General features: G+C 42.1%; 4 protein-coding genes across 4 annotated transcripts in view; 3 read left to right on the top strand and 1 right to left on the bottom strand.

Moving 5' to 3' along the window:
* Window positions 1–966: 966 nt before the first annotated feature.
* LOC105890625 (troponin C, skeletal muscle) lies at window positions 967–6,145 on the top strand. Its single transcript, XM_012816672.3, has 5 exons — window positions 967–1,981; window positions 2,660–2,803; window positions 3,073–3,187; window positions 4,477–4,613; window positions 4,950–6,145. Exons 1-5 carry the CDS (start codon window positions 1,972–1,974, stop codon window positions 4,979–4,981), a joined length of 438 nt encoding a protein of 145 aa, XP_012672126.2. The 5' UTR covers window positions 967–1,971; the 3' UTR covers window positions 4,982–6,145.
* A 1,240-nt stretch (window positions 6,146–7,385) lies between these two features.
* Window positions 7,386–9,840, top strand: tnnc2.2 (troponin C2, fast skeletal type, tandem duplicate 2). The gene is made up of 6 exons (XM_012816711.3): window positions 7,386–7,489; window positions 8,456–8,507; window positions 8,602–8,745; window positions 8,907–9,021; window positions 9,109–9,245; window positions 9,359–9,840. Exons 1-6 carry the CDS (start codon window positions 7,487–7,489, stop codon window positions 9,388–9,390), a joined length of 483 nt encoding a protein of 160 aa, XP_012672165.1. The 5' UTR covers window positions 7,386–7,486; the 3' UTR covers window positions 9,391–9,840.
* A 794-nt stretch (window positions 9,841–10,634) lies between these two features.
* On the bottom strand, window positions 10,635–11,485 carry taf13 (TATA-box binding protein associated factor 13). Its single transcript, XM_031565963.2, has 2 exons — window positions 11,365–11,485; window positions 10,635–11,249 (listed from the first exon to the last, which is right to left on the bottom strand). Exon 2 carries the CDS (start codon window positions 11,246–11,248, stop codon window positions 10,874–10,876), a length of 375 nt encoding a protein of 124 aa, XP_031421823.1. The 5' UTR covers window position 11,249; window positions 11,365–11,485; the 3' UTR covers window positions 10,635–10,873.
* A 160-nt stretch (window positions 11,486–11,645) lies between these two features.
* Window positions 11,646–23,523, top strand: part of LOC105890624 (collagen alpha-1(XX) chain-like) — a 36,377-nt gene continuing 24,499 nt past the window's right edge. Inside the window, 12 exon segments of the mRNA XM_042707519.1 lie at window positions 11,646–11,964; window positions 12,432–12,633; window positions 12,815–12,965; window positions 13,572–13,635; window positions 13,896–13,968; window positions 14,303–14,471; window positions 14,753–14,836; window positions 15,151–15,326; window positions 15,661–15,790; window positions 16,048–16,166; window positions 19,824–20,013; window positions 22,500–22,604. Coding sequence (XP_042563453.1) covers window positions 12,523–12,633; window positions 12,815–12,965; window positions 13,572–13,635; window positions 13,896–13,968; window positions 14,303–14,471; window positions 14,753–14,836; window positions 15,151–15,326; window positions 15,661–15,790; window positions 16,048–16,166; window positions 19,824–20,013; window positions 22,500–22,604 — 1,372 coding nt within the window. The 5' untranslated portion in view covers window positions 11,646–11,964; window positions 12,432–12,522.

Raw genomic sequence — 23,523 nt, 5'->3', positions numbered from 1 at the left:
AATAGGTTATGCAGTTGTTTTGTGGCCACCGGGTCTTCAGTTTGCACATTTAGTCAATGATCTGCAGTTAACATTTTCTAGATTATTATGCAAAATAATATTTTACCTGAAATATAAATGTTCCCATATCCCTTTTATGAAGTATGACAAACTCTCTAGTCAGTGTTGTTTGCAGAGACTTATTTTTGAGGCATGTTTGTTGATGAGCGTTGAGATGTCAGCACTGTCCAGAAGGACAGCAACCGCAATGTCACATTCGTGTGAGCAAACACCAGCTGACATCCTAACATTTAAAGCTTAGCTTATAGGCCAAGGGCACATTTGCCTGCTGGTGCGCTATTTGTGCTTCAGAAGATATGTGAAATAACAAGGAAGATCTCTGAATAACTCAGCTTGAGCCATTTGATGCTGAGAAGGGGCCAAATCACAGAGAGTGAACTAGTCATTTCTGGGCACTGTGAGTTGGTGTAGCACAGGGAGAGAGCAGTCCCCCCATCCAGCCTCAAACCCGTATATCCAGGTAATCCTTCGCCTAGACTGTTACTTGTTGTAACTGTACTGTAACCTGTTGCCTTTATGTTGCGTCCTACTCCGAGCCACCAGGGGGCGTAACGATGGCAATAGAAGCACATACTTAACCATGGTGATGGCACAGTGTCACACTGCCCTCCCTTTTTGGAAGGGTGCCATTGCGCTTCATGCACACACTGGCATTCCTAGTACATCTGCCCCACAGAACTTCTCCCATCCCTGCACTCTAGCGCTTCATTCATCGGCGCGGTTCCTCCTGCTGTGATATCGGCCTCGCAGCAGGCGCACCCCCCCCACCACCACCCCACTTCTGACACCAATCGTTGCAAAGGGTGAGAACTATCGCGCCACCAGCCTCAAAACTGGGTCTCCAGGGCAACAAATACAAATGTTGGTTTGGCTTTCAGAGCACATACTCAGTCAGGGTGAGGGCCCTCTTTTGCACGGTTAGGATAATTCCTGATCGTGACATTTATTGTACCATGCTGACCTTGTATTGGCAGATGGACAGAACAGTTTGAGCTGCTGGCAGGGAGAGTGTTTGATTCTTCCGACTCTCAATTTCTCCTCATATCCTCAGCGTGCTTTTAATTGTTGACAATTCTATGGAAGAGGGATCCCATTTCAGGGTGGTCTGTGCGGTGTGGTGGTGATGCACTACACATGGGCCATAACTACAGTAACTGTCTTAATATAGAGAATAAGCTGGCTATGAAGGGGCTGACAGGATAGGTACACATCCCTTCTTGAGATCCGATCTGAGGAGGAAGATGAAAAATTGAATGGCTTAAAATTCTGCATGATTCACAGACCAAACAGCACCACAGTGATTATAGAAGACTAACATACAATAAAAGCAATCACTGTCAGCAGTATGCACTAATCTCCGCATTTTATTTGTTGAATGTTAGGTAATGTTTTTGCATTTACTGGCAGATTTATATATATTTTTGATGAAAAATTACAGTTCTTCCTTTAAAACATCTTCTGTTTCTTTAGAAATGTACAGTGGAAGATGTGAAATAGAAAGCAGAAAGCTTTTAAGGTTTCAACAGCTTATCTGTGTCTAGAAAGCAGTCTGAAATTGCAAAATTCACACTTTTGTTTTGTCTTCAATAGATTTTTTTTTTTTTTTGATACTCAACCTATTCAGTAGTATTTGCAGTCGTGTTGGGGAACATGTGGAAAATATTTAGGGCTTTGAATCATACCAGATGTTTTTCTGTTACCAGTAAAATCACTTGATCTGATCAGACTCAAGAAACATGTTTCTAAAGTTACTTGTCAGCTTTGCACCTCTATCACTTCCTCCCATTCAAATGATCAACGGCCTTGAAGACAAGGCATCTCCCAAGGAATTCCTTTTTTTTCTCTTCTCTTTCTCTTCTCTTTCAGCCGACTGACGCCCAAGCTGATGCTCGCTCCTTCTTAAGCGAGGAAATGGTTGCAGGTAATTGTGTCTGTGTGTGTGTGTGTGTGTGTGTGTGTGTGTGTGTGTGTGTGTGTGTGTGTGTGTGTGTGTGTGTGTGTGTGTATGTGTGTGTGTGTAAGACAGAGATGTCAATCACTCAGGTCACATAGTTAAGCCTGACACATGTAGAGTTTAGTACACGTCACGTGAGCTAATGTTATGGTAAAATCAAGACAATCAAATGTGTCAAATGTCTTCAAACCAGTAGTCAGACTCGAGTCATTTTGATCAACAGGATGGCGATAATAGTTTGGTTTCTTAGCCTGCTTGATTTCATGGTGGTAATTAGAACTTTTTGCCCTAATTCCATAATTCCATTTTCCCACATTGTAGCAATCTACAGACAGAGGGGAAATGATAGGGGAGTGAAGGGACAGTCAATGAGAGAGAGAGAGAGAGAGAGAGCTGCAAGCCATAAACATCTGTTTCTACGCGTCACCCCCTACTGATTTTGAGTGATTATTGTGAATGCTCTAATTGTTAAATGTAAATAAATAAAGCTGTGTTATGACAATTTTGTTTAGTTCTGTTAAGTTATAACAGCTAGTACCTAGGCATCCACTGTGCTCTTTAAACACTTTTTTTCCCTCCCCCTGACCTGCCGGAACAGCACTCTTTTTACTGCCGCTTAAAATCTCTCATCCCTGTTTTTGTCAGAGTTCAAGGCTGCCTTCGATTTGTTCGACAGTGATGGTGGTGGTGATATCAGCACCAAGGAGTTGGGTCAGGTCATGAGAATGTTGGGTCAGAACCCAAGCAGGGAAGAACTGGACGCCATTATTGAAGAGGTTGATGAGGATGGTAAACTATCAAACTTGTTAACATAAAGTTACACATTCTTTTTTTGATCACACACTGGACAAATGTGTGATCATTTTTTAAAGGATACTCTATGATAATAGATTATATATGTATATAGATTATATATATATATATATAATATATATATAATATACTAATATATATACAGTATATATATATATATATAATTCAATATAACATAATATAGTTCAATATAATATTTCAATGCAAACACTGGTCCCTTTAATATGAAATCTTACCTTCTGTAGGCAGTGGAACCATCGACTTTGAGGAGTTCTTAGTCATGATGGTGCAGCTGCTCAAAGAGGACCAGGACGGAAAGTCAGAGGAGGAACTGTCGGAGTGTTTCCGCGTGTTTGACAAGTGTGTGTCTGTAAGACTTAACCAAGAACTGAATCTCTGATGTCTTTTTTCAATAATTTGGCACGAACCAGCGCACCAAATATTTTTGATACGTGTAATTGATTTGCACTTTTTTTTTATATGACATGCACAAATGTATTTTTGCACATTGGGGCTGACTGATTCAACAACACCCCATAGGCCTACTTGACATGACATGGGCCATCCCAGCTGCAATGCATTAAAACATCTGCAGGAGGCACTGCCCAAGGTCTTTAAGTTTTCCCAGTCCATCCATCTGTGCATTCCATTGCACTTACAGTAGTTACATTTCTGCACTTTTTTTTATTTATTATGTAAAGTAGTATTTATTGTTACACTAGGTCTCTGTTGCTCATAGCTTGATTGTTCTCTCCTTTGTACTTCGCTTTGGATAAAAGTGTCTGCTAAATGACTAAATGTAATGTAAAGCATTCTCCAACACATGCCCCAGTGGTGGAAAAGGTATTCTGATCCTTCACTTGAGTAAAAGTATCAATACAGTAATGTAAAAATACATTTCAAAGAAAATTCCAACAAGTCAAGTACATAAGTATTAGCAGCAAAATGTAGTTAAAGCGTTAAAGTAAAAGTACTGGTTTGGTCCCTCTGACTGATATAATATTATATATGACATCATTAGATTATTAATACTGAAGCATGAGTGTGTAAGCAGCATGTTACTATTGTAGCTGCTGGAGGCTGCGCTAGTTTGAACTACTTTATATACAGTTTTATATACAGGGACACCAGATAAATCTGATGGGTTGTGAGTTGAATAATGGGAGAGAAAATAAGAAAAACAAAGTTCTGATACACAACATTTTTTATTTTTTTCTCTCTCCAATGTAGTGGAGTGGGAGTATAAAGTAGCATTATCTGTAAATACAAATAAAGTAAAAGGTGTCTAAAAATAACAGTAGTACAGTCATACCAATGAGTGGTACACAGCAGCACTGTATATATTTTCAATTGCTTCAATCTATGTGTGTATTTTCATAGCTGTAGATTGGCTGATGAGATTTCTAGTAAAAATACACTCCATTATTTTGCTTACTTGAAAGCACTTGCTCATCTGTCTTTAGTGAAATTGCCCTGTATATGTACATGCAGACAGTTCTTTGTTGACTATGGTGTATATCAATGTACTTCCTACATTAATTCTTCATATAACTGCAGCTAAATAGGAATCTATAGCATCATGGGGCATTTAAGGACACGTGCTGTGAATAACTGAATGATTGTCTTGATTCCAATGATGGTGGCAACAGGAATGGGGATGGGTGGATTGATCGTGAGGAGTTTGGGGAGATTATGACGGCCACAGGAGAGCCAATTAACGAGGACGAGGTGGACGAGCTGATGGGTGATGCAGACACAAACAAAGATGGCAAGATCGATTTCGATGGTGAGGAGATTTAGTCTGTAAAGCTTTCTTTTCACAGGTTTATTTTTATTTTTTGTTTTATTATAAAAACACACACACACACGGACACACACAGAGTCACAAATACATTTATACCTTCACTGGGGCCATGTGATAATAGGCTTAATAGAATAAATCTGATTGTAATGACATACTCACATTCCTTCATTCCCTAATTGATACTTCTGTATGTCAGCTCATCTCATTATGTCTAAAAACCTTCATTATGCCTGTGTGGTTTAGCTCAACAACCCCCAACACCCCCCAGCCGCCTCTCATAGTGGAACTGTAATTCCACTCCTTCCTTGTCTTTCACAGAGTTCCTGAAGATGATGGAGAACGTACAATAGATTCAAACCACATTCCTTCGTGCCCCATTCTTTACAAGATGCTTATGCTGACCTCCCTAATGGGTGAGAAGAAAGAAACAAACACCTTGGATACAAAGAGAATGAAGAATGAAGTCCATCATATCAAAGTTAAAGGGGAGTCCTAATGAATTCAAAGAAACTGAGATGACTAATCTAACGTATCATGCTGCCAACACTTTTCTGGAGATGGTTGCTGGTGGACATCTATAAATAACCATATGAAACCCTTGAGGTGGACAGCCAAACACTCCCCCCATATCCACACACACCCTTGAGACACTTTCCCTCCCACCCCATGCCTCCCCTTCAGCTGTCTCCTTCCACACCTGCTAGTTCTTGAGACATACCCCTCCACCCTACCCCCTTATTTGAGTCTCCTCTGGCTCCCTCGTTCCTTGCCCCACCCTCTGTGAAATGTTTCAAAATAAACCAGCTTCCATCTTTGCCTCAGCTCCCACCTCAATGTTATATCTTAATGTTAAAGAGACTAAAATTATGTAAACGCTCAGAAAATATACAGTGTACTTCATGAAGCGTGTGTGTCCAGGGGTTTTATTTTCTTCTTGACTTAAAAAGCAGACCTGGTTGAGAAAACAAAATTGGCAGAGCTTCTCTATACTTGATAGCAATTACTGGAATGTTGTTTTTAATGTATAACTTACATTCATTTCTAGTAAATTTTCATGTCATTGTTACAAGTTTGTGCATCATATTTTGTTTTTGTAGCCTCATTGTCCATGCTTCATACCCAAATATTGTATGTGCAAGAGACGTGCCATCACATTTTCATGAGACTAAACCACCTTCCCTTCCCCTCCCCTCTCCATCCACCATCCTCTGCACTCCTTTGGGTCACAGATCATGTTTCCACATCATCAACAGTCTTCTCTCCCCACAAAAGTATACAACATCCATGTGGCTTGTCCATAGGCAGAGAGACCAAATGTCTGCATCCACACTTAATTTCTTTCTTCATATCAGTGATATCTCCATAACGGACGTATTTCACATACTCTTATACCCACAATACTTACCTTTTATGTGTTACTTGTAACACCAGTTAGATGTTTATGCGTCTTAGTGTCTTTTGGTAGACAGCTAGTCAGGACAAAGTCAAGTAAACATTTGTTTAAAAAAAAAAAACACCATCACACTTTTCTAACCAAGCAACAGGAACAGCAAGATAACATTGCCTTTCATAACAAAACAAAATGTCATCCATAAAAAAAGGGGGAAAAAATCGAATCTCTCATTCAGGATCTTCGCTTGCTGCCCAGCCGACATCATCCTCTGGCGTGTGTTTGTCTCCCAGGAAAGGTACAATCACCATTCACCAATCCCCTGTGTTATAAATGCCCATGCCTTCTCCCTGGATTGGGATGCAAGGTCAAGCCTTGATGAGCCAGATAATTGATTCGGCAAAATCCCCTAAGTGGTGCTTCTAAAAGCGTTCAAATGCCATCGGACTGCCTGCAAGCATCACCTCGCAAATTCTCCCTTTAAAAACATAGCCCCTCGACCTCAAAGTATATAGGGCTTAATGCCCTCCCACTTGTCAAATCCCAAGTCAATCGTTCCTGAACGCCTAACGAATGTCTCTTAGCCCCGCCTTCCTGACCTGGGCCAGGAAACAACCACCATACATGGAGAGCCAGATCAGAGCCTGTAGCATGTGCGAATTACCTGGTTCGCTGTTGTATGTGTGTTTTCAGGGGAGGGGGCTACTCTATCCCCTTTTAGTCTTCAATCATCTGCTATTCAGGGTGCGGTGAAGTTTCTGCACCACTGCACTTTTTCCTGAGCGTCTAAGGTTTCACTCTACCCCTGAGAAGTCCCAAGATAACTACCCACCCAAGAGCCTGACCTCCTCTGCACAATATCCTGAACGCTATAAACGCCATTTCAAACATGAAATCACTGATTTGCATCTCAGAATAGACACTAGTAATTTGGCAACCTCTAAAACAAACTCATAATGAGTGTGATTAAAACTTTGTAGTCTACATGTTGTACATCCCAGATGAATATGAGATGACTACAATACAATAGAACAGAATGCATTCTGTTGCATTCCAGAAATGCATTTCACATAAAGCTACAAAGTTGATCAGGAATCCAGCATGCATTTGTCAATCATTGGGTTCTTTTCCATCAGTTCAAGTGTCTTTAAAACAGTTTGATCCCTCCTGAATACTCTATCTGTTCATATTGACTGTGTTTACCAAAACGTTATCTAGAGCAATTGGAACTACTGTTGTACACACTCGAAATTTCGATTGGCTTGTGGAAGAAGAACCCTAAAAGTTCAAGATTCTAAATCTGGAGGCCCGGGTACGCCAGGGGGCGTGTCTTAAGTGGTCGGTTTTAAGTATGTCTGAACTGTCACTTCACGTCTAGTCTTTCTGTTGAGGTGCAATCGGATTGACCACTCCTTTGGTTTTATTTCGTGGATATTAGGGGGGAAAACAAATCCACTTGCCTATCATGGTAAGTAGTCAAATCACCCAGTCATCGTCGATTTTGTTTGTAAAAGCATAAAAAATAGTTTATAACTCTTTGTGGAATGGTCCCAGAAGAAATTAAACAGGTGTACTTAGAATTAAATAGGGTTATGGAATACCTAAAGAACACAGTAGAATACTGTGTGGAGATCATATGAAGTAAGGAACACTTCACTAATTTCAGCTATTTTTCTCGTTTATACAAGAACTCTTTGTAAAAAATCATTAGAAAAATTGTTATTTCAAAGTTTTTCGGATATGCGAATCAGATAGATGTAATGTGTTTTTCTATACTGTCCTTGTTGTTTTCCTGGGGTGGCCTAGGTCTAATTGAAAATGTTCAGAATAAAACAGGCATTAATATGCAACAACGGACATTTGGGTTTTGCGAATCGGTGACTAATAAGGGGAAAGAGTTATATTAAAGGGTTACTTGCAGCAACTGGAGAAGAGGGGGGGCTGATACTTGCGACCTAAAAGGAAGTCATTCAGAGACGGTTGTGTAGACTACTTGCTTAGGCGACACATTCCAAGGATTGTATTTCGAAATTACCAAATACAGTCACTGGCTACGGAGATAATTCGCTCAGCTTAAAATAGTCACGATAAAATGCAGCAGTAGCCTAAGTGTCGGATGAAACAGAAGTCTGACGAATGGATAACATTTACATTTAGTCATTTAGCAGACGCTTTTGTCCAAAGCGACGTACAAGGGTCAAGCTAAGAGCAATACAAAAAAACCTGGTGTAACAATAAATACCACTTTACATAAGAAATAGTTAATATGACAATTGGCAAAAGGCCAGTGCAAATGCATTCTGCAAATCCGAAAAAGTAGGCCTACGCTGTCCTAATTGTTCATATATTGTGTTGCCTAATTAATTTCATATGGGTTATAGGTTAGTTTTAATCAACCAACAATGATGACAAACACTTCGATGTATTTTTGTAGACTGACGCGCAACAGGAGGCTCGTGGCTACCTGAGCGAGGAGATGCTCAATGGTGAGTGTACGAAGGAAAACGTCAATTTAAAACTCATACTGTAATGAGGTAAGTTATGTTTTTAACATGGCGTTGTGGACCCTCTACCCTGTAGAGTTCAAGGCTGCCTTCGATATGTTCGACACCGACGGTGGCGGTGATATCAGCACCAAGGAGTTGGGTCAGGTCATGAGAATGTTGGGCCAGAACCCAACCAGAGAGGAGTTGGAGGAGATCATCGAGGAGGTCGATGAGGATGGTGAGAAAGCTACATTTCACTGATAAAACATTGTAGCAGACTGATTGCATATCGATGTGCTACTGTAGGTCTGGGCTACCCTCACACGTTTACCTGGAGTCCTATAGGGCCTACAATGTGGGCCTTGTTTTTGAATGGACGTTTTTGTGTATGATGTTCAGGCAGCGGTTCCATCGACTTCGAGGAGTTCTTGGTCATGATGGTGAGGCTCCTAAAGGAGGATCAGGCTGGCAAGAGCGAGGAAGAGTTGGCAGAGTGCTTCCGTGTGTTCGACGCGTATGTCACTCTTCTTCATATGCTATGTGTGATATGGTTCTTAATCTTTGGGAACATCCTGTTTCATAGCAGTTGTTGTCTCTTTAGGAACGCTGATGGATACATCGACAGAGATGAGTTCGCTGAGATCATCCGTAGTACTGGTGAACAGGTTACAGAAGATGAGATTGATGAGCTGCTTAAGGACGGAGACAAGAACTCTGATGGCATGCTGGACTTTGACGGTAATTGTAACTTTTTGACATGCTTAGAATACTATTTTTATCAATTTCAAATAAACACCGTATGCCTGTACTGCATGGTGATTATTGCTGTCTATTTCCTTCCCCCCCCCCAGAATTCCTCAAGATGATGGAGAACGTGCAGTAAAACAGACTCACGGACATTCCTCTTCCCCGTTACCCCCTGTCGACAAACCAGTCCCTTACACCCACTCATGCCCTTCCTGCTCTTATGTTCTGGTCAATTGTTTCCTCCCCGTTCATCTTGACTCATCTAGGCCTCAACAGACAGATTGACACCCGGATGGGGCTTTCCAACACAGGGTCACATTTTTTTGTGACACGGAGTTCATGAAGTTGCTTCAGTGACAGGCATGTTCAAAGACCCGAGGAGCCAGGTTGTGACAGCCCCACGGGAGAACGCTCAGTACATCGAGAGCGCACACCATCAAAAATACCCCCAACACTACTGAGCGTTTAGTCTAGATATATAGTCTAGATCGGCAGCTTGTTATCGCTGCTTAAACCAATGCCAAAGCCAATCATTTCATCGTAACTAATAAATGCTTTACAGTACAAAATAAATAAATAAAACATGCTCATGTTTAGTTGGTCTAATATTTGATGGTCTGTATGGTTTTGTTTTTGAGGATTATCAATAAACGTTATATATTTTTTTCTTTTTTCTCTCCAAAAGTTTCATTGATCTCTAGTGACATGCCCTACTCGGCTTTTGAGAGCAATTTTTTTTTTAAGTATTTGGATACATCCGTGGTAATCAACAGGTATATGGCTGTAGGCCTGAGACGTATTGACATGTGGCGGATTGCCATGATTGGCCTGATGGCGTGCAGGTAACGAGAGTGCGTTACCTATGCCCTTTGATGTTTCTTTTAATTCCAAAGTGGTGTCAATCTTCTGGGCTCCTATGCTTTAAAAAAAAGACTTTGTCCTGCAGATATTCCTATAGGCCTACACAATAGACCACTCATGTTGACTATTTACTACCCAGGAAACGTACTTTGGGAAGTTAGTTGTGTTGGAAAGTGCATCCAAACATACAATAACATAATTATGTGTCTAGGATTGAAAGGCATCAATATCTCCATGCAATCTATGTTTCAGCATACCTATGCCACCGGTTACCATGCCAGGTCTTAATGCATAAAGAATACCAAGAACATGCTCAAGTCACTGCTCCTTCAGAATGGTTAAATTCTAGTGTAGAAGCAGTTTTATTTTGGACAGTAAGTACTACATTTAGCCTGGTAGTAAGTATAGCCTACTACTAAATTTAGACTGCACGATTAAGCGCTGACTGACACATTTTTGTGGTTTCCATCAAGACAAAAATGGCAACATGCACTCATGATATTAATAAATCATAAATACTGCCAATGAAAAATACGTTTATTTTCTTAAAAAAAAAAAGAAGTCCGGTGATGGTAGTCGTGAAAACAGTAGATATCGGCCCGTTTGGGCCAAATAAATGCACATGACCCAATCAAGAGCTTCCATGTTAACGTCACCATGAATCTGAGTGATTCAGAACAACTTTGGTGTGTGACTGTCAAAACAGATGATGTCTAATCACCAACTAACTCATTGATCATTTCAAATGAAGCAGCCAATTACGAGCCATAGTTTGCTTCATCAAAAGCTTTACGCGCCCTCTTGAGCTCTTCGTTCATAGTCAGAAGATCCTTCACTCTGGCAAACTTTCTTGGATCCTTACGAATGAGAAACACGATGTCTTCAACCTGGACACGGCCTTGGCGTCCGATAGACATGGCTTTGTGCGTCATTTCAGTGATGAATTCGATCACAAGGTCCTCGAGAATGTCCACCGATTCGGTGTACGGATTCTGATCATCTCCAAACCCATACATCATGCACCGGAGCTCTTTCGAAAACAGCCTCTTTCTTTTGCCGTGGCCTGATTCAACGCCGTTGCCCGAATCGTCGAAATCTTCATCAAAAGCAGGGTCATCCTCCTCTTCCGCCATTCTAGACGCAAGTAAAGCGGAGTCTGTAGTTACCTTCCGGTTAGCAAAACCAAACTTATATATTCAATGGGCTATGCAGACTTCAGATAATAGAGTAAGTATGTAATCTTACTTACATGAACAGCTCGTGATAGCAAATAATTACACACCGCACAAACAAGTAGCCTGGAGATTCAACGTCACGTCCTGCAATTCTTCTGTAGTTTGGCACAGGACCGTGCTTTAGGGGGAGTGGAACATGTGCACGTCGCCACCCACAGTATTGGAGTACGGATGTGACAAGCAACTGTGGAAAGGTAAGGACACCAGCCCTCTTTCAGTGTTGAATAATTAAAAAAACATATTGCGATGTTTTCTTCTTTTTTTGCAAGCTAATACATCTCACCATTGGGTTTTACAATTGTATACCCTCCCCATCGTCAAGAGAGTGGCGTGTAATTCCTTATTTCCCAGGCTACAGTTCATGTGATGGCTTGGTAGCTAGCACGCTATCTAGCTACTTCACATAACACGTCGCAGAAGTGGGGTCAAGAGTGCTCCCTTGTTTCGTCATTGGATTTCCACTCCAATTCGTTTTTCTTTGTTTAGTTAATGGGACGGCTAGCAATTTTACTGATTTAAAAACTAAGACAATGTTTCGATAACAGATCGTCACGTAACTGGTTTGACAACATAATTTACTCTCGATGTATCTGAACAAGGCAACCTGCCAGTTGGTAAGTCAACGTTAACCTGGTTAGCAGTTACGGGGCAGGATGGTGGTAATTAATGGTTCCTTAAAAGTTATTTTGAAGCTATTTAGTCACTTTAAATGTTAGTGTTGTGTTCTCTTTGCGTCTTGGTGTTACAAGTGCACACTAACAGTGGCTAAGCATTGTTTGATTTCATAGTTGTCAATACGTTTATTTGAATCAACCATCGCTGTCAGTTATCATAGCTATCAAACATCACATCACTTTCGGAAATAATTGACCACATATACACTACCATGAAACACATTTCCCTGTTTAGATTTAGTGCTTGGCTGTGTGAAACAGATGTAGACACATGACCCAGTACACATAGCTAATATCACAATGATTGCGCAACTCAAGGAGACAACCTTATCACACAGTTACACAGTTATCTCAGACTAAATACTGAAATACTGCCTGTCTTGTTGACGTGGCTGACCTCTTCCCAGGTGTGATCACGGTGGAGGACTCAAGGACTGAAGGCTATGATACCCGTCGAGTGAAGCCCTCTTCCAAGAGAGGGCTGACTGGAGTGCCGTTATGGTGATCCCGGTACAATTCCTCTGCCGTGCGGTCCGCACTGTGGGATTAGTGCTTTTCTACTATGTCTTCTCCATTGGAATCACGTTCTACAACAAATGGCTCATGAAGGTATGGCTGGGCATATTTACGTTTGTGGTCAAGGTACATACTAGGTACATATGTCTTACTAAAAATGATTGCGGAACACATGACCAAGACTTAAGGCCACAACTTTAATTTATCCAGCTCTGGTAAGAAGTTCTCTCTCAACCTGCTATTCATTGTGCTTCAAACTCTTCTTGCTTCTCAGGACTTCCATTTTCCCCTCTTCATGACTCTGGTGCACCTGACCATGATATTTTGTCTCTCTGCCTTCACTCGTTATGCCTTGCAATGTTGGTCTGGTAAACAAAGGGTTATGCTTGGCTGGTCAGACTACATCTTCAAAGTGGCACCAACTGGTAAGCCTGCATGTACACTTACTTATTCAGGTGCTCTTGATTGAAGAAAGAGAGAGTTCAAATAGTACTGAAACACAGAGGAAAAATTAAAAGAACCATGGTAACAGGGTAACAGAATAGTTGTGCTACAGTGTTTTATCATTCTCTGGATCTGGCTGTTTGAATGGCAACCAAAGTCCAGATACCATTTATCTATTTTGACAGTCTTAGTATGAAGTGCTCGAAAAGCCTTATCAGTGATTGCTTTAGTTCATGAAGTGCGGGGTAGAACATGAACCAAGACTTAAATCGCTGTCCTAAGTGATCCATGTATCTAAACCTAGAACCAAGCTTATTCTGGCAGCGTTAAAAGTGAATGTTTAAAGTCTGTTGTCTCTTTATGCCCAATGATTGTGCTAAAACATTCTCCTCAAGTATGCTGCCTATACATTCTCAGCACTTTTTTGCATAAATGATAGCCTCACATAATGCTGACAGGAATGATAAATGAATGTGGCTCATGCATCAGTTTATGTCTGTTTAATGACTGGATGAAGCTCTTTGTCTGGTGTAAGCACTTGGCAAACATTTACAGTTGTTTACACTTTTTGCTCTTTTCTGTTGTAGCTTTGTCAACTGTGCTGGACATTGGGTTATCTAACTGGAGCTTTCTCTTCATCACCATCAGTTTGTAAGTAAGCGAGAAAGTGTTTGTGTGTGTGTGTGTGTGTGTGTGTGTGTGTGTGTGTGTGTGCGTGTGTTTTGAGGTGGAGAAATCAGGAAGGATAAAAGGTGAAGAAGTATTTTCAGGTCCACATTTCCGGAGACCCATATGTTTTTTTTAGGGGTTTGACTGTGAATCTGAAAGTAGCTTTATATCTGTTTATTTCATCTTAGTTTGCTGAACAGTCAGATGTAATATGTTTTGTTTCGTGTCGCCATCTTCCTCAGGTACACCATGACCAAGTCTTCCGCTGTCCTCTTCATCTTGCTGTTCTCGCTTGTCTTTAAGCTAGAGGAGTGGGTAAGAGGTCTTACTGTGTTTACAGCTGTATTTGAGGAGACTCCTTTAGCTAACAGGTGATATTGTCATCTGGCTAATTAACACGTATTGTGTCAAAGCCTTGGTGTGCAGAAATATAACTTTTATATTTGATGAAATTAAATTAAATGAAATTAATTTATGCTGTTAGAAAAACTGTAACGTCTTCCTAATGGGCCAGAAATGAACGTCCTACTCAAATTTAATATGTTACAGCGATATTTTCTGTGAAACACGAAGAACATCAAGAAGTCATGAATGAACAGCTGATGACCTATTTATTTTTTTTTTTTAATTCCACCCCTCTATCTGTCAGAATCCATTCATCATCGTGGTCGTGCTGCTCATCTCCGGTGGTCTGTTCATGTTCACGTATGAATCGACCCAGTTCAACCTGGAAGGGTTTGTCATGGTTCTGCTCGCCTCCTTCATCGGCGGCATCCGCTGGACCCTCACGCAAGTCCTCATGCAGAAAGCAGAACTGGGTCAGTATCCGGGTAACACACATGAAAAAAGGTCTTGCTCCCTGTGTGTGTGTGTGTGTGTGTGTGTGTGTGTGTGTGTGTGTGTGTGTGTGTGTGTGTGTGTGTGTGTGTGTGTGTGTGTGTGTGTGTGTGTGTGTGTGTGTGTGTGTGTGTGTGTGTGTGTGTGTGTGTGTGTGGGAGAGGGGTGGGAATTAATGGCAACACCGGATATTTGGGGATGGGGTGGTTAACAGATAGCAGATTAACATTGAGACATTTTGTTGATGCTCTTTTGTTGACAGGTCTCCAAAACCCGATTGACACCATGTACCACCTACAGCCTCTTATGTTCCTGGGGCTCTTCCCCCTCTTTCTTTACAATGAAGGTTTGCTCTGGGTCCTGTTTTTCCTGTTTTTTTTCTTCTGAAAAACTGCCTGTTTATTACCTTTTTTTTTTATTTACATGGTCACTTGGCAGTTAGACAGACATGCATGTTTTACCACAGATATTCACACATAGGTATATTTGACGCCTATGACCCTATCCATGTTACTTGCATGAAGGCACCATCATTTATACGATCACCATCAGACCTAATCATTTTGCTCAAACAATATTGCCATTTTAGAATACTATTGTTTATCGTTCTCCCTTGCTGGTCATTAAATCAGCTGTGTTTGTGTTTTTGTCTGCACTAAGGGTTGAGCCTGTGTACCTCGGAGAAGCTGTTCCGTGTGAGTGAGCTGGCCCCTCTGTTGTACTCCCTGTCCACCCTGTCCCTGGGAGGTGCCCTGGCATTCGGACTGGGATTCTCCGAGTTCCTGCTGGTCTCCCGCACGTCCAGCCTCACTCTCTCCATTGCTGGGATATTCAAGGCGAGTCTGTGATCCTTGACCTGCAGTCTTTTTCTCACGAAGCATGCACCCTATTGTGGGAGCTATAGCACAGTTCAGGATACGGGACTTACCCAAATAAGTGCAAAGGGCAAACTCCGAAATCTTTGTGAAACAGCCAGATGGTTTAATTGATTTGAAGGATGTGATGCAGAACAAATACCCATGGGGCTGAGAAGGACCACCTTTAGTTTAGATACGCCAGCGCACCGCCTAATTAACGGCCATCAGGCATTTGTTTTGTTTCAACAGACGGTCTGCTCCTGTTCTGTTCTCTTACTCTCTTTGTCATTCCCTCCTTTTCTCCACTGTGTAGGAAGTGTGCACGCTGTTGCTGGCGGCTGAGTTCTTTGGAGACAAAATGACGCTGCTCAACTGGCTAGGCTTCATCGTGTGTCTTTTAGGCATCTCTCTGCATGTCGGCCTTAAGACTTACTACTCCAAAGGTAGCATTATCTTGGACTTCCATCTGATTTCCCAACAGGAAATTCCTGTTACAAGAGAAACCCAACAAACTAGTTCAGAGACGACAATGGTCAACTTTGCTTCTAGAAATGAAGTATGCAGCAGTAGCACACCACACCATTTTCTGGTAGTAACCAGTAGGTGCTACCTCTTAGTTTATTTGTGAAAATTAGTTTGAGAAAATGTTGCTGACTTTCATGTTCTTAAAAATATATACGTCCATTTATATATTTTTAAGGGAAGGCACACTTGGTGAGGCAGCTGCCCTGCAAAGAAGGCCCTGACATCGAGCTTCCTCTCCTGCGCCGGGAGGAGGAAGAGATGTACGATGAAGACGAGGAGCAGGAGATCCTGCACTGAGTGGGTTCTGCTCAGAGGGTCGCTCGGTCTGCCTGTCGGGAGTCCACGTAAAATCTCCACAATGGAGGAGGAAATGCGGGATGTTTCTCATCCCAGGAATGGTCACATTGACCTCAGAGACTCAACCACAGTACTGTACCTCGTCAAAGATGGCTCGTTCTGTAAGAACAAGCAAACAAACGGAAAGCTATGGACCCAGTAGAATCATAGGATCTTCACAGAACATCCGTTGTTTCTTAGCAATGAAATGAACACTAGGAGAATTAACCGCATGTTAGTGACATGACAGTTGTGACATGACGGTTGTTTGCCAATGGGAAGGTTGGGAGGGGAGGGGGGGTGGGGTGGTTCACTTCACCCAATCAAGGGGTCAGGACCAAGTTTCATGTGGCCTTATTTCATGATGGTTTACTAGACTAATCAATGGTTCTGTTTGGATGGAACATATTTTAATGTTAATTTATGAACAGCTGAACGTCAGTATGTGCTAAAGTCATGTCCAAACCATTAACTTAATTGAAGAACAACAACCAAAAAAGCCTTTCATTCTTTTGTTCATGCTGGATTCTATAAATGGACTCTTTGCATTCAGACTCATCCATACACCACACTACACCGTCTATCTCAGTTCGGTGTGTCTGCAGGCATAAACCACACCATTGATATGGTCCTCTCTCCTCGCAATTAGATTTCCTGACTCAGAGAGAGGAAGTCTTGTACCTCACCCTGTGGAGAGACGCAATTAGGTTTCCCTATTAGGAGGTTTGCTTTCATGTGGCAATCTGATTGGATTTATCTGAGTTTGTTTTGGAATTTAACCAACATACACTGAGGTTGATTCAGAAGGCAGAGACGGAGATACCACAGAGGGGAAAGCAAGACATCAAGGTAAAGGGGATTATCTAAAGTGCAACACTGTGCTCTCATATCAACGAATTGCAAATTATGCAGCCAAATCATGGAAGTGCAAGCTTTATATAAAGCACTCATGACCAGGCTGCTGAAAACACTTTCACAGACCAGCATTAACCACTAAGTAAGCTGATATTTGATGTCATACTGGTTAATCCCAGAGAATCCACAGTCCCTGGCCCGGCCCTGCTGTTGTCTTAGTCTTGGAGAAAAGGAGAACAGACACAAACACAGCTGGTCTCCAGTAATGCATGTTTCTGATTGGCAAATTTGCCAGTGTTAGTGAAAAGTTTGTATGTATTTTAACAATATATGAAGGACTTGCTTAGAGGACTGATAAACCAAATCTAGCGGGTGAAAACCTGTGGAAGCTTCAACTCAAAAGTTTAAATATCTGTCTAGTTTCGTATTGAAGGAAATACAAATAAAGCTGTTATTAAACAAGATGACACAGACTGGTTGCTAGGCTTGTAATCTGCAGTCAGTGAGGGCCTTCACAAAACAGACTGAGGAGTGTGGTGTGAGGTCAGAAAAATCTGAGCAGTACATCTCAATAACCACACTTAGACATGCCATAAAGCGCATTTTGAAGGTGCTTCGCAATTTCATGCCGTCAGTTCTCCGCTTCTACACCTGTCACTGGTAACATTTATGACTGTAGGAGGTGTTTTTGTAAAGGTCAACACGGTACTGTTGTCCTGGTGACTGCAGTGTCTCACTTTAAGCATTTTATTTCACTTGTACCCTACTATACTATTTCCGAACTCACAAAAGTACACACGTTTTGAGAAACATCTCACGTAAGGCAAAGACATAATCAAATTAAACAAAATGCGTATCATACAGTTAAATTAATCTGCATTTTTTTTTTAAGTACAAAGGTAAAAGGAATCCAAATGGCATGTCGCTCCGGCGTTGTGCTTTGTCTTTCGGAGACAAGTCACAACAGTGCACAGAGGGAGAAATAATTTCCCGGGAGAATTTATACCCTTCCCAAAAGTTTCTCCGCCCATTTTCGTGTTGGAAAACCCTGGAGACCCATATCAAATTTCACACCTAGTTCCTCTAGAGACAACAGTTGATAAGGGATCGACGGACATAGTGAGTTTGGAACCCCTGTTGACACCCAGGTCTTTGGAATGCTCCCTACTTGGCCCGCACCGTTCGAATAACCTGGACATTGAGACGTAAGGCCGCAAGTAAATTCTTATTTGACTCATGCAGAATTTTGACCCTTTCAAAACTTACTGGTAGGTTGCCTGACAAAAACTTGCACGCAACATCTGTTCTGGTCATGCGTCCACTGAATTTTCATTGAAAGTGTTGGTAGATAGAACGTGTTCATGGCTAGTAATGACGTTAGTTTATTTTAGCCAAGTTGTAATTAGGCTTATCATCTTATGAATAATAGAAGATAAGTCACATGACGGTAAACTACAGATTTACAAGGTTAGCTTTTTTTCTGTTCACTAGATCATACAAACTAGTAAACGAGTGCGCTCAGTAAAAGTGAACATTTCTAATTCCATGACTACTTCGAACAAGAAATTTGAATGATTTGGTCTTCTAACGCAAATTGAACTCTGTGTGAACGGTGTTTTATAGGATGTTGCTTTCGTCATCTCCATGTAGTGGCTAATATTTTTAGTATGGTGACAGTCGTATGATACTAGAATCTGGTGGATGTGCAATTTTACATAATTGCAGCCAACTATTGTTGAATTATACAACTTTTCATATTGTCCTTATACATTCATGGAGTTGGTCATTACAATTCTTGACATCGTGGCTCACCTCTTCCATCGATTCGTCTATTCTCTGACTCGCCCACACATTCAGGCATAAAACAGCTGTTAACTAATGTTTGTCTTGTAATTAGCTGAAATTGCTTTCCTAATGACAACTGTTTGGAAAGCTTTTGGAAGGGAAGCTCCTTTTGACCCTGAGCAAATGCATGCTCTATGGAGGGATATTATGTGTCCACGCTGTAATTACATTAGTGTGGTCACATTAAAATGCCACGGTCTGTGCTTCAGATCATGTGCACCCACCCACAGGTTCCCTTGGGAAAACAGGTTGGTGTTTCATAGGACTTTACCAAGTGCTGGTCTGGATGGCCACAAAATAGTATGCAGTAGCATAATGTATTTGTTGATGCAATAGTATTTTGGTCTGCACTCACAGCCACCTATACATTTGATGTGCCAACCCGAATTGTGAGAAGTACATTTTCTGCTTTTCTGTGTGCCTCTTGCACCTGGTAGTGAGATTACAAGTGACTCCCTGTCAATCTTTTAAGCCATAGTGGTGTATGTCTGACATACCAGAGTCTCTGCAGTATGCAGTGCTGGCAGCATCAAGCTTGTCAAATGGGCTCAAATTCTGTGGACAAGCACTAATAAACAGTTCTCTAAATTTCAGTTATTTAAAGTGTTTAAGAGGTATGCTCATTTTGCTGCCTTTCAGTAGCTCTTGCATGGTCTCTTTACAGCCCTGAGATGGAGTACCTTCTGCTGAAGTCTTTTTGGAATATGGTGAACTATCAGCTTTTTTGCCACGAAAGACATCCACGTGTATCCCTTTGAAAAAAGGGTGTCAACTAGAACTGTCTTATGATATAACCTTTTCCTAATACACTTGATTTGGCTAAAAATGGTTCCTAGGCGATGAAAAGGCTCTATGAAAGTTACTGTAGATCTGTAGGCTTTCTCAGTGGGGAAACCTTGAAAAAACTCCTAAACTCTTCAGTTGTTTTGTCTGTCTTTAAAGTGTCAATTCATTACTGCAGTTACGTACACCTTTTGGTTTTCCACAGGTTTATATGAACTCCAGTCCAGCGTCATCATGCTCAGGCATCTGTCATCTCAGTCACGGCTCCTGCTGCCCCTCCTGTGGACGGTTCTGCTGCTGATTGCAGGGGTTCATTCACAAGGTAGCAGTACACACTCACTTACCATGTCAGACCTGTATACTGCAGACCATTCTGTTATTAAATGGCTCATCTCTACATTGCAGATATATACTTATTAGAGGGTTAGTCTTTATACCGGAAAGCATACTTCCTTAGATGGTTGGTGTCCTAATAATCAAAAATGGTATTTAGTTTGTATTTCTTTGATTTGTTTTTTTCCTTATGTAATGGTAGTATACGAGGCCTTAGATTCAGTTTTAGGTTAACAGGTTTTGTTGGCATTTATTGAATGTTTTTGTAATATGTGTCTAGCATGTATGTCCTTATCATCTCTCTGCTATTCTCAGATGCACACACACGCTCACACACACACACACACACACACACACACACACACACACACACACACACACACACACACACACATACATACACACACACACACACACACACACACACACACACGCCAAATCTGCCCCGCTGTGCCTGGCTTTGGTCCTGTAATTTCATGGAATGAATCACACCCAGCCACTCACAGTGCATCTCTAAATGTTATTGTTATCTTTGAGTACCTGCCAAAGCAAACATAAACACTGCAGCTTTATCATTGTTTGGCTGGATGGAGCCTACAAGATTGAGGCAGATCAGCAAGGCATGTGTGCCACAAACACACATATGCACACCTGCATACCTACACACACATGCACACATATATAGTTTATTCTTGTTTCTTCTCATGTAAAAACAATGACGGAAAGAAACACGCATACTCAAGTTTAAATATGCATGATAGATTGTTAACAAAGTTTTTGTATAGTTTATGCTCTGTCAAGCATAAATATGATTCCAAAATGACACCCTGTATGGATGGCTTTGGAATGTCCATTTGGAATGTTTATGCTTCATCATTTTGGTGCAAGTGTCAGGGTTTTGGCTCACTAATTGTCAGACATTGTTGTTGTTTGTGGGTGTGCGGAAGCCGGCAGGCGCCAGTTCGCCACTGATCTTCTGCCACCACTCCAGAGGCTGGGGTGCTTGAGCGTTGCCATGGATACAGCATTAACCCTCAAAAGCCCCCCCCCCCCCCCCCCCCCACACACACACTGTCTAAATTAGGGCAGGACTTGAAAGACTACACTTGAGTCAAGACAAAGATGCCTTCACTCTCCACCAGTAGTCAACATCCTGCTCCTTCCCCTTCGCTCTCTACCTCCCCTTCGTCCCCTGCCTTGGGCCTTGACGTCACCCCACAGGCGGTGCCTTAAATCTAACATTCAACCCCTCCTGTCACTATAACCCCTGAGCACCACAGCCACCCCACTTCAGGGCCCCCGTCAAAAACGGATGTCCTGTGGCCGTGCCTGTGCCCCCTCATAACCCCGGGGGGGGACAGCATAAGGCCCGCTTTGAGCCGCGCGCGACAGCTGGAGGGAAGAGGAGGCAGCGAACAGGGAAGGCATGAAAAGGGAGATTGTTCGAGAATGCCGTGTGGAAACTATGCAGATCATCCGCGGACAAGGGAAGGGTTGAGCGAGAGAATGGAGAGACGAGGGAACAGAGGGCAGGGGGAGAAGCGCCGGGGTGGCAAAACCAGAGGCTTGAGATGTTTTACAACTTCTGGAAGGATGGAGGGGGGGGGGGGGCGGGGGGGGGGGTGCTTTGAGATATTCTTGGTGGATAGCTTTGATCTCCAAGACAAGCCTGCTGCTCGCCCCCCACACACCCCCACCCCAACCCTCCACTTGGCCCCACCACACTGCTGCACAGCCTGACCCTGCTTTCTATGGATCTCCCTGTCAGTTTATTATCATCTACCACAAGTCCCAGGGTATAGACACACCACCCATTCACTCATGCCACCAGAACTCCTGCTTTGCTGGCCTAGTTAAGCTCTTGTATGCTGTGTCTTGACTGATTCTATAGAATGGCAGACCGCAGCCAAATGTGATTCAATCAGAATTGTAGTTAGGGTGTAAAAAAACATTACACATTAGCTCCCTTTTTTGTGTGTATATTCTATGTTTTTATTTGTGCATGCATGCAAGTGCTGTTCGTCTTTGTTGTCTGCATGAGTTATGTCTGTGTGGCGTGATGTTATCAATGTCTAAATCAGTTGATGCTAGACAGGGCTCTCTCCTCATGATCCTCTCTGTCCGAGCTTTCTCGTCCTAATCAGAGCCACGTGGAGGTCATTACAGTAGTGGTTTGTTGGAAAGCTGTATCTAACAACCACAAACCCATTGACCCACAATCTTTGTAAGAAATCGAACCGCAAAGTCATTTATCATGTACTCACAGACATTTGTGTACCCAGACACAAGATGTGCACACACTCACAGACAAATATGCTCTCTTCCTCTCTCTCTCTCTCTCTCTCACCCTCTCTCTCTCTCACACACACACACACACACACACACACACATATGCACATAGACTCACAATTGTGCACAGCACTGTCTATACCTGTCTATATTGAGTGTGTGTGTGTGTGTGTGTGTGTTACACAGGCCGGCTAAAACTTACAGTGCTATCTGAGGACCGACTGCAGATGAAGTGGAAAGAGGCAGATGGACCCGTTCAGGGCTACAAGGTCAGAGTGCGTCCCATTTCAGGTAAGATATATTCATATATTAGCTGGGTTAGCTGGGTTTAGCAGATTTTCATGACGAATAATGGCATGTGGGAAAATAATGACCTTTGATTTGTCTTTACACCTCGGTTTTATGGGTCAGTTGTTGATTGACAGCTCGTTGGAAATGTCAACACCTTCATGATCAGTCAGTTATGGGAGAAGGTCAGTAGGTCATTCATGGAATGTTTATGACCCAGCTGATGGAATCAGTGGCTAAGCTAGGCCACTTATGCAACGCCTTCTCATGGCTCTTGGTCTGTCTCTTACACAAATTTGAGCGTTTTGAGCGTTTTAGAGCACAATCAGATTTGAGACCCCCTTAGCCTACGCTTTGGCCATATTATGGTATATTTTTCTTACCTGCAAAGGGACTTTTGCTGTTTGACGGGCATGGACTGGCTATGCATGGCCTTTAAAAAGCTTTTCCTCCACACAGTCATGGCCCCCTTTCCAATTACTCAGAGAGCTATTTACACTGGAGGGCTAGCCTGGCCTCATCTCATGACCCCAGTGACCACTCCTGAACACCTGATCTTAGCAGGACGTGACTCAGGAGATGGTGTGAAATATGTGCAGGCAGTGAGGCTGTTGGTGGGCTTTTGTTGATATGTTCATTTTCACAATCGTTTAATGTCTGCCAAGAAAGTACACCTTTCTCTTACTGTTTTCACAAACTTTGAAGAAGTGTGAACACGATTTTAATTAAGCACTGGACGATGCCAGATGGTGATGCTTATGCTGGAGTCTTTGGTAAAACATTTTTTTTATGTGATCATTGATCATTTTTCTCGCTCTCTGAAGTCTTTTGTCTTTAACGGATTACCATGATAAGTAATCAACATGTCACCCCATTTGCAATTATCTGCAACCACCTGTGACTACAACCTGTTCACCATACC

The sequence above is a fragment of the Clupea harengus genome, chromosome 4 (assembly GCF_900700415.2).
Source record: "Clupea harengus chromosome 4, Ch_v2.0.2, whole genome shotgun sequence".
NCBI classification, from domain to species: domain Eukaryota; kingdom Metazoa; phylum Chordata; class Actinopteri; order Clupeiformes; family Clupeidae; genus Clupea; species Clupea harengus.
This window is presented reverse-complemented; position numbering and strand designations above follow the sequence as displayed.